The sequence below is a fragment of the Megalobrama amblycephala genome, linkage group LG14, assembly GCF_018812025.1.
Source record: "Megalobrama amblycephala isolate DHTTF-2021 linkage group LG14, ASM1881202v1, whole genome shotgun sequence".
Classification (NCBI taxonomy): domain Eukaryota; kingdom Metazoa; phylum Chordata; class Actinopteri; order Cypriniformes; family Xenocyprididae; genus Megalobrama; species Megalobrama amblycephala.
In genome coordinates, this window is record NC_063057.1 from 7,062,855 (window position 1) to 7,077,915 (window position 15,061).

The 15,061-nt window shown below is 35.5% G+C and overlaps 1 protein-coding gene across 4 annotated transcripts in view; it reads right to left on the reverse strand.

Moving 5' to 3' along the window:
- Window positions 1–1,094: 1,094 nt before the first annotated feature.
- kcnc2 (potassium voltage-gated channel, Shaw-related subfamily, member 2) overlaps window positions 1,095–15,061 on the reverse strand; it is a 53,475-nt gene continuing 39,508 nt past the window's right edge. The window contains exons 2-5 of one of the 4 annotated variants that reach the window (XM_048154771.1): window positions 13,547–14,477; window positions 8,670–8,840; window positions 3,938–4,031; window positions 1,319–1,659 (exon numbers count right to left, since the gene is read on the reverse strand). In XM_048154771.1, coding sequence (XP_048010728.1) covers window positions 3,970–4,031; window positions 8,670–8,840; window positions 13,547–14,477 — 1,164 coding nt within the window. In that variant the 3' untranslated portion in view covers window positions 1,319–1,659; window positions 3,938–3,969. Of the gene's footprint in view, window positions 1,660–3,937; window positions 4,261–5,345; window positions 5,828–8,669; window positions 8,841–13,546; window positions 14,478–15,061 lie in introns of those variants that run through there. The other 3 variants (XR_007179339.1, XM_048154769.1, XM_048154770.1) reach the window with 3 other exon arrangements.

A 15,061-nucleotide genomic window follows, 5' to 3' on the forward strand; every position in this document is an offset into this window, starting at 1 on the left:
TTTCAAAAAAAATATTAATCAGCACAACTGTTTTCAACACCGATAATAATAATCAGACTGAAGCAATGATGCTGAAAATTCAGCTTTGATCACAGGAATAATTATATGTTATTAATTATATTTTTAACATATATTCAAATAGAAAAGAGTTATTTTAAGTTCTAATAATATTTCACAATTTTGCAGCCTTGGTGAGTATAAGAGACTTTCAAAAACTCTCAAAAAAAAAATAAAAAAAACTCTTCAACCCCAAACTTTTGAATGCTAGCTATAGCCTATATATAATTCATGTTGATATTAGCACTGCTTTTAGTTTATAAATAAAAAATGTGACTCATTTGCACATAAGTTGTCTTGAATATTAAAAAAAAAAAATCTTACTGGTCTTAAAATAGGCTTCTTCTTTGTTATGCACAGTATAATTTATTTGATTTAGCAGTGAAATGTGACCTAGACATGTTCCTGACAGGTTTCATGGCATTCACACACACACACACACACACACACACACACACACACACACACTGATGTGACAGCTCTAATCTCTCCATGGCTGAAAGAAAAGAAAGGATCTAATTAGAGCGAACGTGTTCACGGCGCAGAGCTGCCGCACGCGTGTTTTCAGAGGCTCTGCTGCGGCGTCCGTCACGGACTGAACTGAAATCACAGTGTGAATCGGTGCAGCTTTGTTTCACATCATTATTGCACATCACATCTGATTGTTGCACTGGGAAATTTTTCCAGGAAACAGGGACGAGGAAGAGAACTGCAAGATAAATCAACACACGCATTCAAAGACCCCATGACAGTTTTGTGGCTTCATATATGCTAGTACACTCTTAAAGCTGACAAAATCAACTTTTAGAAGATGTATACATTAAAAAAAAAAAAAAAAAAACATTTTTAGCTTTAAACAAACATATTTCAGCTTGATATGAATCATTGACTCAACCAATGGTGTGCAAACTAAAGCATGTTGGTTGCTTTAAAATCGAAAGAAACTGCTTTCATGAGGTCTTCAAGTGTCCCATTTTGAGATGAACATCTCACACACACACAGACAACAATGAATCCACCAGAGATACTAGAGCAGATAAAAGCATTAATGACTGAAGGTCACATTTATTAAACTTATCATGTTTACTCTCTCTCTACTCTGTAGTTTAGTATAGTCGATACACCAATACTTCATTTTTAAACACTTGTGCCTCTACACATCTTAATACACTTATTGCAACGACAGAGGCCTTGGAAAGGGAATCGAGAGGGTGTTGGATTTGCTACCTGACACAGAAGGGAAGCCACAGGTGGATGTGTGTCCTTTATACAGATGAACATTTAAATGGAGAGCCGACTAAGCAGGAAACGTTTCACTATCCATTTCATGATTTTTTTTTTGTTTTGTTTTGTTTTTTTTGTGCCAGCTGGCTTCAGTCTGTTTCCACACAGAATAACTGGGAATTTCCAAAGGTCGTGAGCAGTCCGATCGATCGAGATGTCCATACGCGAGCTTTCCGCTTTCAGAACCATCCAATCACAGGCTTATTCTATTCCAGACTGTCCAATCCAATTCATCAAATCCATCTGAGTCTCTGCTGGCCCCGCCTTCCCCGTCTCTGGCCGATATAAACTGTACGTCAGCCAGAGGTGATACAGTAGCTGCAAACGTCACAAAAGCTTCAATATTTGCAATTTCTTCTTAAAAAAAGAAACATTTGTAGACAAAATATATTGCATTTTTGAACCTCATAGTGAATCTCATAAATAATGTCAAAAAATATCTGGGTCACATTTCACCCAAAATAAAAATACATGATATTTTGCATGAATAAAAAGGGAAGTTAACCAATTTAACCAAAGGATTAGTTGACTTCAGAGTTAAAATTTCCAGTTACACTTTATTTTACAGTGCTCAAATACTCAAATAAGTACTAAGTACTATTAATTAACTACAAGCACTTACTATAGAGTTACAGTTGGGGTTAGAGTTTGGTTTACTGTTAATTATGCATAATTTACTGTTATTACTATTGTAAGTATATGTAGTAACGTGTAACTACGACACTGTAAAATAAAGTGTTACCAAATTTCCTGATAATTTCCTCACCCTCATGTCATCCAAAATGTTTATGTCTTTCTTTCTTCAGTTGAAAACAAAAATTAAGGTTTTTGAGGAAAACATTCCAGGATTTTTCTCCATATAGTGGACTTCACTGGGGACAAATGGTTTGACGGTCCAAATGCCAGTTTCAGTGCAGCTTCAAAGAGCTCTACATGATCCCAGACGAGCAATAAGGGTCTAATCTAGTGAAACGAATGGTCATTTAATAAAAAAAAATAACATTTATATATTTGAACACCAAATGCTCATCTCGCACTAGCTTTGCGATGCACCACGCATTACGATGCTAAAATGACACTGACTGTATTTCTGTTAAAAATTTAGATTTTATGCATTAAAATAAAAAAAAATGTGCATAACTGTCATTAACAACGTGCAATGCAAAAATAAAAACACTGAAAAAAATTAGTTTCATGAACATATTTTTCTTTTGTCAAATCAACCTAGATAATTAATGTTGTTCAGATAATATCATATTTTGAGTTTCTGTTCATTAAATCAATCGCCTTTATTGTATTAACTTAAATTTTTCATTTCAATGAACTCAACATTTTAAGGCAACCAGGTAACTTACTTTAATTTGTTTTTACAGTGCATGTTTTATTTTCTTTATGCAAAATATAATTTCATTTGATTTTGGGATTAAATGCGACCTGATATTTCTTTGCGAGATTCACTCTAACATCATAATTCATCTCTAAGTACATCTCTTATCACATATATAATATTCTGACTTCACATACAGATATTCAGTGATTTACAATCAAACATTCAGGACGTGCACAGTGAGCAAACAGGATTTCATATGCAACCATACAGTGCTCTTTATTGCTTGCGAATGCATTTCAGGTAACATACCGAGCAGGGTGTGGACAAAGTGGTAAATGAAGTTTATGCTGAGGATGCGTGACAGAAAATCTCCCTATGCCAGTTGCTTAGCAACCTTCCCTTCTAGATTCACTCACATGATGCACAGGACAAATCTCTGAATTATCTCTCGATTAAAATCCAGCATAATTACCATTAGCTAAAAATACATATGTATTACACAGAGTATAGAGGATGCAGATGAATGACTCAGATGACGTGAGTTGTTTGTCTGTAGTTAATAATGAATGATGAAATATTTTATATCAGACCATGTATTAAATTACTTAGAACTACGAATGTTTCTACAAGCATGAATAGAAATATATGACTCGTTGATGCATTTACAGTTTATATCAAGAGAGCGAGCCAAAGTCAACATGAAATCAGAAACTTCACTCCTAGAGACACGTTCCTGTGCAAAAAAAAACATAAGTTTGGGGTCGGTAATTAGTTTTAATTATGTTAAAGTCTCTTAAGCTCACATAGGCTGCATTTATATTTATACACTGAAGACTGGAGTAATGATGCTGAAAATTCAGCTTTGATCACAGGAATAAATTACATTTTACAATATATTCAAATAGAAATCAGTTCTTTTATATCGTAATAATATGTCACAATTTTTACTGTATTTTTGATCAAATAAATGCAGCCTCTGTGAGCGTAAGAGACTTCTTTCAAAAACATTATAAATCGTACCGACCTCAAACTTTTGACCAGTAGTGTATTTGCTCTGCATGTTTTACATGTTTGTAGTCAGGTAACGCCCACTTTTCACCATCCAATCAACTGCAGTATGTAAAACAGGTTGTGAAAAGCATTCATGTTGACTTTAAGTGCTTTCTTTAAACTGTATGAACATCTGACAGTGGTTTGAACAAGTTAGGCCAATAAGAGTCATTCTCTCTCCCCAGTGACATCACACAGCACGAGAGCGTCTGTTACCTGTGAGTCTCGTCTGGGCCGTTCCCTCCCTTTTAAGACAGAACGTTCCCCTCTGTTCGGCTGAACCCCGTGAACACAAGCTCTGAGCAGTTATCTGTGTGTACAACCAGTGTAATGATGCCGGTTCAGTACGTGCCAAGAGAGGGTGGAGACAGACGGGGAGCAGACAGAAGTCATGCATGAAACGGAAGCGAGCAGTTCACGGATTCTCCACTGCTTCGGTCAGATCGACAACGCACACACGTCTCCTTTGATTCCTCCTTGCAGACGGAGACAGAGCGGTCCATGCACACACGGCACGTCCATCGACAACAAACAGGCAGCTCCAAACATTTACACAGACAAGCAGACAATTAAATCCAAACAGACAGTTTACAGACAGGTTGTGCTTTAGCTAACTATATCTCCTTCTGCTCGTGCTTTTGGAAGCATCAGTGTCAAATAAATCTGAAGTTAGTCACCTGAACTCTCCCTGAACAAATGCTTTCTGTTTCTCTGAGTTAGTGCAAGAAAATCAAATGGGTGAAGCTCACAAAAACATGCCTCCTAAAAACAAAAACAAAAAACAAGAAATTATATTTACACAAAGAAAATGAAGCCAGTTTCAGCACTATTAAGATTTTTTGCATTGTGACATTTTCATGACAATTTTTTCCATTTCATTTTTACAAACAAACACACACACACACACACACACACACACACACATATATATATATATATATATATATATATAAATTAATTATATTAATTAATTGATAATAATTGAGCACTAAATCATCATATTAGAAATTAGAATGATTTCTGAAGGATCATGTGACACTGAAGACTGGAGTAATGATGCTGAAAATTCAGATTTGATCACAGGAATAAATTACATTTTACAATATATTCACATAGAAAACAGTTATTTTAAATTGTAATAATATTTCACAATATTTTTTACTGTATTTTTAATCAAATAAATGCAGCCTTGGTGAGCATAAGAGAATTATATTTGAAAAATTTAAGATTTTTTGCATGAAATTTTCATAAATTTTTTCATTTTAATTTTATGCAAAAAAAAAAACAAACATTAATTCATTACTGTAATACAATTTATATATTTAAATAAAAACTAAATTGTGAAGATATTATGCATCATGGTAGTAATTAATTAAAAAAATATATATAATTATCATTACTGCAATAAAATATATATTTAAATTTCATACTGTAAAGTAATTTTACATCATAGTAGTAATTTATGAAAAATCTAATTCTCATTACTGCAATACAATATATATTTATTACAATTTTAAATTGTAAAGAAATTATGCATCATGGTAGAAATTTATGAAAAAAAACTCATTACTGCAATATAATATATATTTAAACTTTAAACAGTAATATAATTATGCATCATGGTGGAAATTTATGTAAATTTATGTTATACTTTTCTACAAGAATGATAATCTAGTCAGAATAATCACTAAGAATAATGGAAATTACAAACATATTTTTACGGAAATAATGATTTGAGAGGAAACTGAAATGTCACAATGCAAAAAAAAAAAAAAAGTCTTAATTTTCATTAAGCAAAATATATATATTGTTTTTTCTATTATGATTTTGTGAAATTCACCCTAATATTTCTTTTTTTAAAATTCTTATATCACTCTATATACAGTTCTAAACATAATCACTATATTCACTGATGGAGAGGATAATGTATAGCCACACCCACAGTGGGCGGAGTCTTTGCAGTACATTGGGCTATGCGTGAGTAGGCGTGGCCTCAGAAGATGGACGGGATAGGGGAACGGGAGCGGCGAATCGGACAGGGCGAGGTCACTGGAGAGAGACGGAGAGTGCCGGCTATGTTGTTTAAGCTTCGGGATTTCTCAAAGCCTTCAGACGTGAGAGAACGTAACAATAAGAGCACAAAGACACACAAAACAAACACAAAAAGTGTCTCGTGGGACACGGTCACAGACGGCCGTGAGACATGCGCACACAAATAAGACCACATCACATTTACTGTGTCCAGCGATCAGAATGATGCCATTTTCAAATACTGAAATCTCTAGAAGATTTATCTTAGAAGCTCGATCTTGTTTTTCATTTTGATCACTGAACATGTTTTGTGCGCAATCATGTGCTCAGTAACTGTGAGAAACTGAACTGCTAAGTGATCAGTACATAAAAAGGGCATTATAATATGATAACGATTTTCTCAAAGGACTAAAACACAGTTTAATTATGATGATGATGCTGATGATGATGAAGATGATGAGGATGATGATGAAATTCAACAAAAAAATAAATAAATTCAAAGCCAGTCTGGATGGAAATGCCAACTAAAACTGTACAAAAGTTGCAAAAACCTCACACCTCACAAAAAACTCTTGTTTCTGAATATCTTGTTTATGCCATTCAGAGTTTCACCAATGATAAGCAAACAGTAGTTCATATAGAGCAGCGTACAGTAACAGTCCTGACCATATATGTAATTCTAGAATGTTGTTTACACGATGATCAATGCAAGTAAATGATATTGATTAGAACGTACAGTATCAAGTATATCTGATTGTAATATGTGGAAACTGTATATTTTGATGGAAGATGGTTATTCAGAGCTCTTTTCATAAAATAAAAAATAAAATAAAAAATAGTTATATATAAAAACTAAATATTTAAGTAATATATAAATTATTTTATAAAATACACTTATATGTATATATATATAATTTTAAAAATGAAATAAAACAATAATATATATTGGTTCCGTAATATATTGCTTTAGCTTGTAGCTGGTGCCTGATGCCGGAGATTTTATATATTATATATATATATATATATATATATATATATTATATATATATATATATAATTTCAAATTTTAAATCAAATAAAACCACATTTACAAGACTTTTAAGAGTATTAATAATTCAGCATTTTGAGCGCTGTTGAGCAGATTCTTAAACACCTCTGATTGGCCATTGTGTTCACGTGCTCAACAGATATGTCTGTGATTGGCTACAATGATCAACGCTTCAAAAATATGTTGTAAATAGACGGTCTTCACCGAAGTTAGTTAAAATCTGCTCAACAGCACTCAAAATGTTGGAGGAAAATGTTGGTATCATCATATTTTTTTAACTTTCAGTACCGATTTGCTACCAAAGTACCGGTCCTTTTGACAACCATACACGGCAATGACGTCAAAACGAAATCATTCGTGCATCTGACTCCAAGTATTTCACAGGTTATATCTTTTGTGGTGTTAAATAAAGCATAAAAAAACTCCAACACGTCAGCGAGAAACTTACGGACTCATATATTATCCTTCTGCATGAGATTTTTATAATTTCTTTGCGATATATTTCCTCCTCCCTACAGCGAAACTCTTGCTCTGCCTGGATGCACTTAAACCTGCAGTTAAATCTGTCACATATCACACATGCGCACTGCAATAAGCCGACAGAATGCATTTACATGCCAAAGGCCAAAAGGGCAAAAATCTGTTTATGCTTAAGCCATTTATGACTTTACTCTGATAAAGTAAAACGGGTTAATGCATTTACACAACCACATGCATTGTCAGCTTAAGCATAACCGGGGTATGAACGTGCATGTAAAAATGCTCAATAAGTATGTTTAACTTGTGCTAACCTTCTAATGGCCTTTAGCACTGGTAGTGTTGAGGGGACGCCAGGCTGTGAAAGAGCTTGACCTTACAAACTCGGCCCCACTGGGTGCCTGCATTTCCTCACTGCCCTTGAGCTGGCTCACATTTAACCTCCCAGTGGGGTTATTAGCCTAGCATTTGTGTCTGTCAAACAGTACAGCCATGTGACCTTGGGTGCCAACTCAGCATCTGCCTTGTTATGGGGTCAAACTAGTTAAGTATTCATGCAAAATGCAAACAAAAATAGAAGAAAACCAAATAATGATGCAGAGTTAGGACAGCAAAATAAATAGACTTTTAAAGAGGACCTATTATGCCCTTTTTCAAAGTCTTGATTTTGTTTTTAGGCTCTATTAGAATGGATTTTCATGCTTGAATGTTCAAAAAAACATTATTTTTCACATATTCTCCATTGTTGCAGCTCCTCTCTTCTCAGTTTGTCAGTGATGCTCTGTTTAGTTCCTGTCTCTATTAAGCCCCTCCTTCTGAAAAGCACAATGTGCTCTGATTGGTCGACTGGACCAGTGTGTTGCGATTGGTCAAGCGCTTTGAGCGTTTTTGGGAAATGTCCCACCCCTTATCATAACCTCCAATTTCAACACACTACTAACTAACTCAACCAGGCCCCGCTCTTTATTTTGCATATGACTTGGGCGGGAATTATTTAAATGAGGAATATTGTGACGGAAGAAACTCAAGACTAAAATGGAGGTGTTTCAGGGAGTTATGACACTGATATAGAGACCTTTACACTTTACAGACCTTTTTCATGCTCAAACAGCAAAGTTGAACATGTAAAAAAGCATAATAGGTCCTCTTTAAAAAGGGAAAAAACAGACTCATATTGACCATGACAACAACTATAAATCGTCGGTATACAGTATAAACCTTCTGAACAGTTAAAGTTCTTCATTTCCATCCATAAATCAATGTATATGTCAATGGATTGACAGATATAAGGGATGAAATGGGTTTAGAGTTTAGGAAATGTGATGGGCACTTGTTTGGGCGTATATGCTAATATGAAGAATGGAAGGCTTTGATTGGACAAGAAGAATATACCTGTTTTGCGAATAGCTGCGTCTGCTGTGCAGGTGTAGTCGCTGGCGGCCAATAGGAAGCACGTGCCTTCGGTGTGACGGTCCTGTTCCCGCACACTGGAGTGACGCATGGGTATCCGTTCCTCTGGAGACATTGTGATGTCACTTCCTGCGCTGCAGTCCGCAGACAACACTGGTGGGAAATGAAGAGCGCGGGCGGTGAAAAACAACATCTGGTTATTTGGGACACAGACCAACTAGAGACAGAGGTGAGAGGTCACTCTCAAGACGAAAATAGGACCGAAACTGGGTCGAACGAATGAGTCATCAGAAGCTGTGTGTGGGTCAGGGTTTGCCTACATTGTGGACATCAAAATGTCCCGAACAACGATGGTAAAACCTGAAATTACCTACAATGTTGAAGGAAAACAGCTTAAAAACATCCTTAATGAAAATGCAACAATGCAGACGGGCTTCTGTGAGAGAGACGACAGAAAATATCATTATGCATCACTAGGTTTTGGAAATTAATTTGTATATGAAAGAGAGATCTTTTTAAATGTATAATATCTCACAACAAGGTTCATTTTGATTAACTTTTAAGACTTTCTTGTCATTTTTTTTGTATGATGCATCATTTACTAATATCCATCAGTTCATATCAGTCCATTTACCAATCGAATGAACTACGGAGTCCCTAAAGGGACATGTTGGAGGGAAAAAATGTGAGGTGGGAGGAACAAATATATTTCAACACTTTTACATTCTGTCGCAAAAGATTTGAGAGACTTTGCATTCGCTCAAAGTCAAACTTGTAAGTTTTGTAATCAAAAGCAAAGTTTCTCGGGTGAATGCAAAAGCATTGAAATATAATTTTTCCTTTCCATCTCCATGTACCTTTATATGAACAGTGTTATTTTAATATTATTTAAATATTTTTATAGTATTTATTACTATATTGAATAAGCTTTTAATTTTATATTTTCAGTTTTCATCTTAATTTCAGTTTTTTTTAGTAATTTCGCTATGTGCTTTTGACATTTTTATTATTTTTTGTCTTTATTTCAGTTTTAGCCATTTTAATACTTCACCTTAAACTTATTTTATTTCAGCTAGTTGCCAAAGCAGCATTTTTTTTGCTTTAATATTTCATCTAATATTTATTTCAGATTCTTTATTTTATCAGCTTTATTTTAATTAATGCTAACTCAATTTTTATATATATATATATATATATAAAACACAATGATGACATTTTTTCTCCAACTTAAAACCATATGAAAACAGGTCAGTATTGTATAGTCTGTATATACCACAATATCAGTACCGGACACCCTGTACAATTAAACTGATTTCAGGTTCAACTGACCCCCATCAGATGCATTTCTACTACATATGTGTTTTTTGTTTGTTTGTTTGGCTCAAAAACAGTTGGACAGCTAATATAAGGCCCAACTTATCCCACTGTTAAATCCTGTGAAAACCATCGCACAGCAAAAGCACATCACATGTAAATGACCAACATGCACAGCATCCTAAAATCTGACCAGCATCACTCCACCAAACTGCAGTTTTCTATTGTCTCCACATGAGATTATGTCAGACTGAAATATCGCAGTGAAATCCAGCCCATCTTCAGGCTCCTGAATGCATCTCCGTGGCAACAGGCGAGCTGCGCTAGATCTGCTTAGGATCTCTTAGGCTCAGCTCTCTAAGGAATATCTGAAATGCCATCAGCTTTATTCCTCCAGGTAAAACACACACCTGACTCGGTGGAGTAGATGACACAGCACTTAGGTACTGGGTCTTACTTTAAGGTATAGTTCAGCGAAAATGAAAACTTCCTCATGTCGTTCAAACCTTCCTTCCCATTTGTTTTCAGTTCAAAAACAATGATGTCATTAATGTCTCATGCCTTTGGTTATTATGTGTCATGTGACTGTCACACTGTAATCGCAACTCCATTTATTTATTTTAATTTCACATTCAATATAATTAACTAATGTTACTTGCTGTTTGTTATTTCTTGTTTGTAATTATTTATTAAATTTACTAGCAACTTCTGTGTGAAAATTAAACAATTTTGAAGTAGAAAGACTGAAATGTACAGAAGAGGATTAGGGTCAAGCAATAATAAAAAAATAAAACCATCTCGAGATTAAAGTTGTTAAATTTCGAGAAAAAACTCGTTAAATTTCGAGAAAAAAGTCAAGATAAAATGTTGAGAATAAAGTCATTAAATTATGAGAATAAAGTCATTAAATTACGAGAAAATTGTAAAAATTGTAAATTAAAATTGTAAAAGTCGTTAAATTATGAGAATTTGTTCTCGTAATTTAACAACTTTTTTCTCATAATTTAATGACTTTATTCTCAACATTTTATCTCGACTTTTTTCTCGAAATTTAACGTCATTTTTCTCATAATTTAACGAATTTGTTCTCATAATTTAACAACTTTTTTCTCGTAATTTAATGACTTTATTCTCAACATTTTATCTCGACTTTTTTTTGGAATTTAACAACTTTAATCTCGAGATGGTTTTATTTTTTTATTATTGCTTGGCCCTAATCCTCTTCCGTAGAAATGGTATTTTCTTGTAAAATGTACTCCAATAATTTTTGTTTTATTTACAACTTTTATTTTTGTGTAGTTAATTATATTGAATGTGAAATTCAAATAAAAAAAGTTGCATTACAGTGTGAAAGTCACATGACACATAATAACCAATGGCATGAGACAACTATTTTAAAAAATATATTTAATTTTACATTCAATATAATTTACTACACTGTAAAAAGTTGTAAATAAAACAAAAATTATTGGAATACATTTAACAAGACAATACCATTTCAGTCTTTAATTCAATGTGTTACTTGCCGTTTATATGTAATCATTTGTGAAGTTTACTATTAATTTCTGAATGGGAATTATTTTTGTCAGTGTATTTGCTTTTCATCAACTCATGAACCACCTGAGGTTCTAGTGTTGTCAAAAGTACCGGTACTTCGGTACAAAGTTGGTCCTGAAATTTAAAAAATGTGACGTTTATAGCATTTCCCCCCAGCATTTTGAGCACTGTTGAGCGGATTCTGACTAACTTAAACACCTCTGATAGGTCACTGTGTTCACGCGCTCAACAGATATGTCTGTGATTGGCTACAATGATCAACGCTTCAAAAACATGTTGTAAATAGAAATCTTTCACGCTCTTCACCAAGTGCTTACACAGATATACATGAGACCATTTGAAAGCAAGCGTCTATCAGCAGACCACTTTCAAAATGCTTTCAAACACTCCCGTGCATTGATCATTGTAGCCAATCACAGACATATCTGTTGAGCTCATGAACACAATGGCCAATCAGAGGTCTTTAAAGAGTTAGTTCACCCAAAAATGAAATTTCGGTCATTAATTACTCACCCTCATGTCGTTCCAAACCCGTAAGACCTTCGTTCATCTTCAGAACACAAATTAAGATATTTTTTATGAAATCCGAGAGCTTTCTATCCCTCCATTAGGAGCAAGGTCAAGGTCCAGAACGATAGGAAAGACATCATTAAAGTAATCCACGTGACTCCAGTGGTTTAACCCCAATTTTATGAAGCGATGCAAAAACATAATTTACCTCTATATTTACAAAATAATATTATCCAAAGCGCGTTCACGGAACCACCTCTGGTTTTGAGTCAACACAACACGCATGTCATAGTGCTCCCCCTACTGGACTGCAGGTCAATACTTCCGTAAATAAAGTGTTAAATTATGTTTTTTGTGCAAACAAAGCACTTGTGTCACTTCATAAAATTGAGGATAAACCACTGGAGTCACATGGATTGCTTCAATTATGTCTTTCCTATTGTTCTGGACCTTGAATGTGTAAATTGCATTTTTTTTTGCGTTCAAAACATGAACAAATGTCTTACGGGTTTGGAACGACATGAGGGTGAGTAAATCCTTTAAAGGATTAGTTCACTTTAAAATGAAAATTACCCCAAGTTTTACTCACCCTTAGGTGTATATGACTTTCTTCTTTCTGATGAACACAATCAGAGATATATTAATAAATATCCTGACGCATCCGAGTTTTATAATGGCAAGAAACAATGAGTATGAAGCTCAAGAAAGTGCATCCATCCATCATAAATGTACTCCATACGGCTCCGGAGGGTAAATAAAGGCTGTCTGAAGCAAATCGATGCATTCGTGTAAGAAAAATGTCCATATTTAACAAGTTATGAAGTAAAATATCTAGCTTCCGCCTGACCGCCTTCCGTATTCAACTTCGTGTCAGTTACGCTTGTTTCGTAAGTTGAACAGGGAAGGCGTAGGACGTAGCGTAAACGTTTTGAACTGCAACACTTTCTTCGTGAGTTGAATACGGAAGAATGTCTGGCGGAAGCTAGATATTTTACTTCATAACTTAAATATGGATATTTTTCTTACACAAACGCATCGCTTCACTTCAGAAGGCCTTTATTAACCCCCGGAGCCGTGTGAAGTATGTTTATGATGGATGGATGCGCTTTCTTGAGCTTTATACTCAAGAAAGATATTTATTAATATAACTCTGATTGTGTTCATCAGACAGAAGAAAGTCATATACACTTAGGATAGCTTGAGGGTGAGTAAAGCTTGGGGTAACTTTCATTTTAAAGTGAACTATTCCTTTAAGTTAGTCAGAATCCGCTCAACAACGCTCAAAATGCAAGGGGAAATGCTGGTATCCTCACATTTTTTACATTTCATTGCTCACTTGGTTTCGAAGTACCGTTTCTTTTAATGGCTCGTTCGAAAATCCCCATTTGAAAACCCTGTTCTACTCAAATCATCCAGAGAACATCAGCATCCAGAAAGTGACACTCCACCTTCACATGTGTTGAAGAAGAGGCTCTCACCTGAGCGGTGGCGCTCTAGTCCTCTGCTCTGTCCGAGGCACAGCTCTCCCTGCGTGCTGTTGCATGCTGTACTCAGATCCGTTTTGCAGTACGACGGCGAGCCTGTCTGCACAACCTGAGGGATGTGTTTCTTTCTCTTCTTGGGGAGCTTCTGTTTGGCCATGGCTAGCGAGTAGTACATGCCAAAGTTATTGACAATGACGGGCACCGGCATAGCTATCGTAAGCACGCCGGCGAGGGCGCAAAGCGCTCCCACGAGCATGCCGGACCACGTTTGAGGGTACATGTCTCCGTAACCCAAAGTGGTCATAGTGACCACAGCCCACCAAAATCCAATGGGGATGTTCTTGAACATAGTGTGGTGGCTGGCCGTAGGGTCGTTCGGACTGGCTCCGATCCGCTCGGCGTAGTAGATCATGGTGGCGAAGATGAGCACGCCCAACGCCAGGAAGATGATGAGGAGCAGGAACTCGTTCGTGCTCGCGCGGAGAGTGTGTCCCAGTACGCGAAGGCCCACGAAGTGCCGCGTCAACTTGAAGATCCGCAAGATGCGTACGAACCGCACCACCCGCAAGAAGCCCAAAACATCTTTGGCCGCTTTGGAGGAAAGTCCGCTCAATCCGACCTCCAAGTAAAACGGCAAAATGGCCACGAAGTCTATGATGTTGAGGACGCTCTTGACAAACTCCAGCTTATCCGGACTGAATGTCACGCGCACCAGGAACTCGAAGGTGAACCAGAGGACGCAAACTCCCTCCACGTAGGTGAGCGCTGGGTCCGTCTCGATCTCGTACTGCTGACTGGGGTCCGTCAAACTGTCGTTGCGAAACACGTCCGTCTTGTTGATGATCGTGTTGAAGGCCTCGTGGGTCTCCAGGCAGAAGGTTGTGATGGAAACCAGGATGAAGAACAAGGAGGCGAACGCGATGAACTGGGAAGAGAAAGAGAGAGACGGAGAAGTGAGTGCAGTTTCAAACAACCCAAGGTCAGCTCTTGTTTAGCTTGAATGGCGCTGACATCCATTAGCAACTATTTGTAGGCTGTGAGCTCTCAGTCTTTATACTGTTATTCAATGTCCATTTGTCCTTGTTTTTATTTGTTGGCTCTTAAAAATGCAGTGTTTTCATGGACACAGTGTCACGTTTCCATGAAAGCTTTGCCAAGCAATGTTGGGGAAACTACTCAAAAACTGTAGCTAATTGGGATGGACAATTTATTTGCATATAAAATATAGTCAAAAAATATAACTTATGTATAACTAATACATTACATATCAGAGATTTTTTTAATATTTACCATCATTTACATTTTCCATATTTATAATATTTATGTATATATATATATAAAAAATAATATTTATGTGTATATATATATATATATATATATATATATATATATATATGAATATAAAATAATGTATATTTTATAATATAATCATATTTGTATATATATATTGTTTACATAAAAATAAAAATATTTGTATATGTATACACACATATACGTAATTTATATATA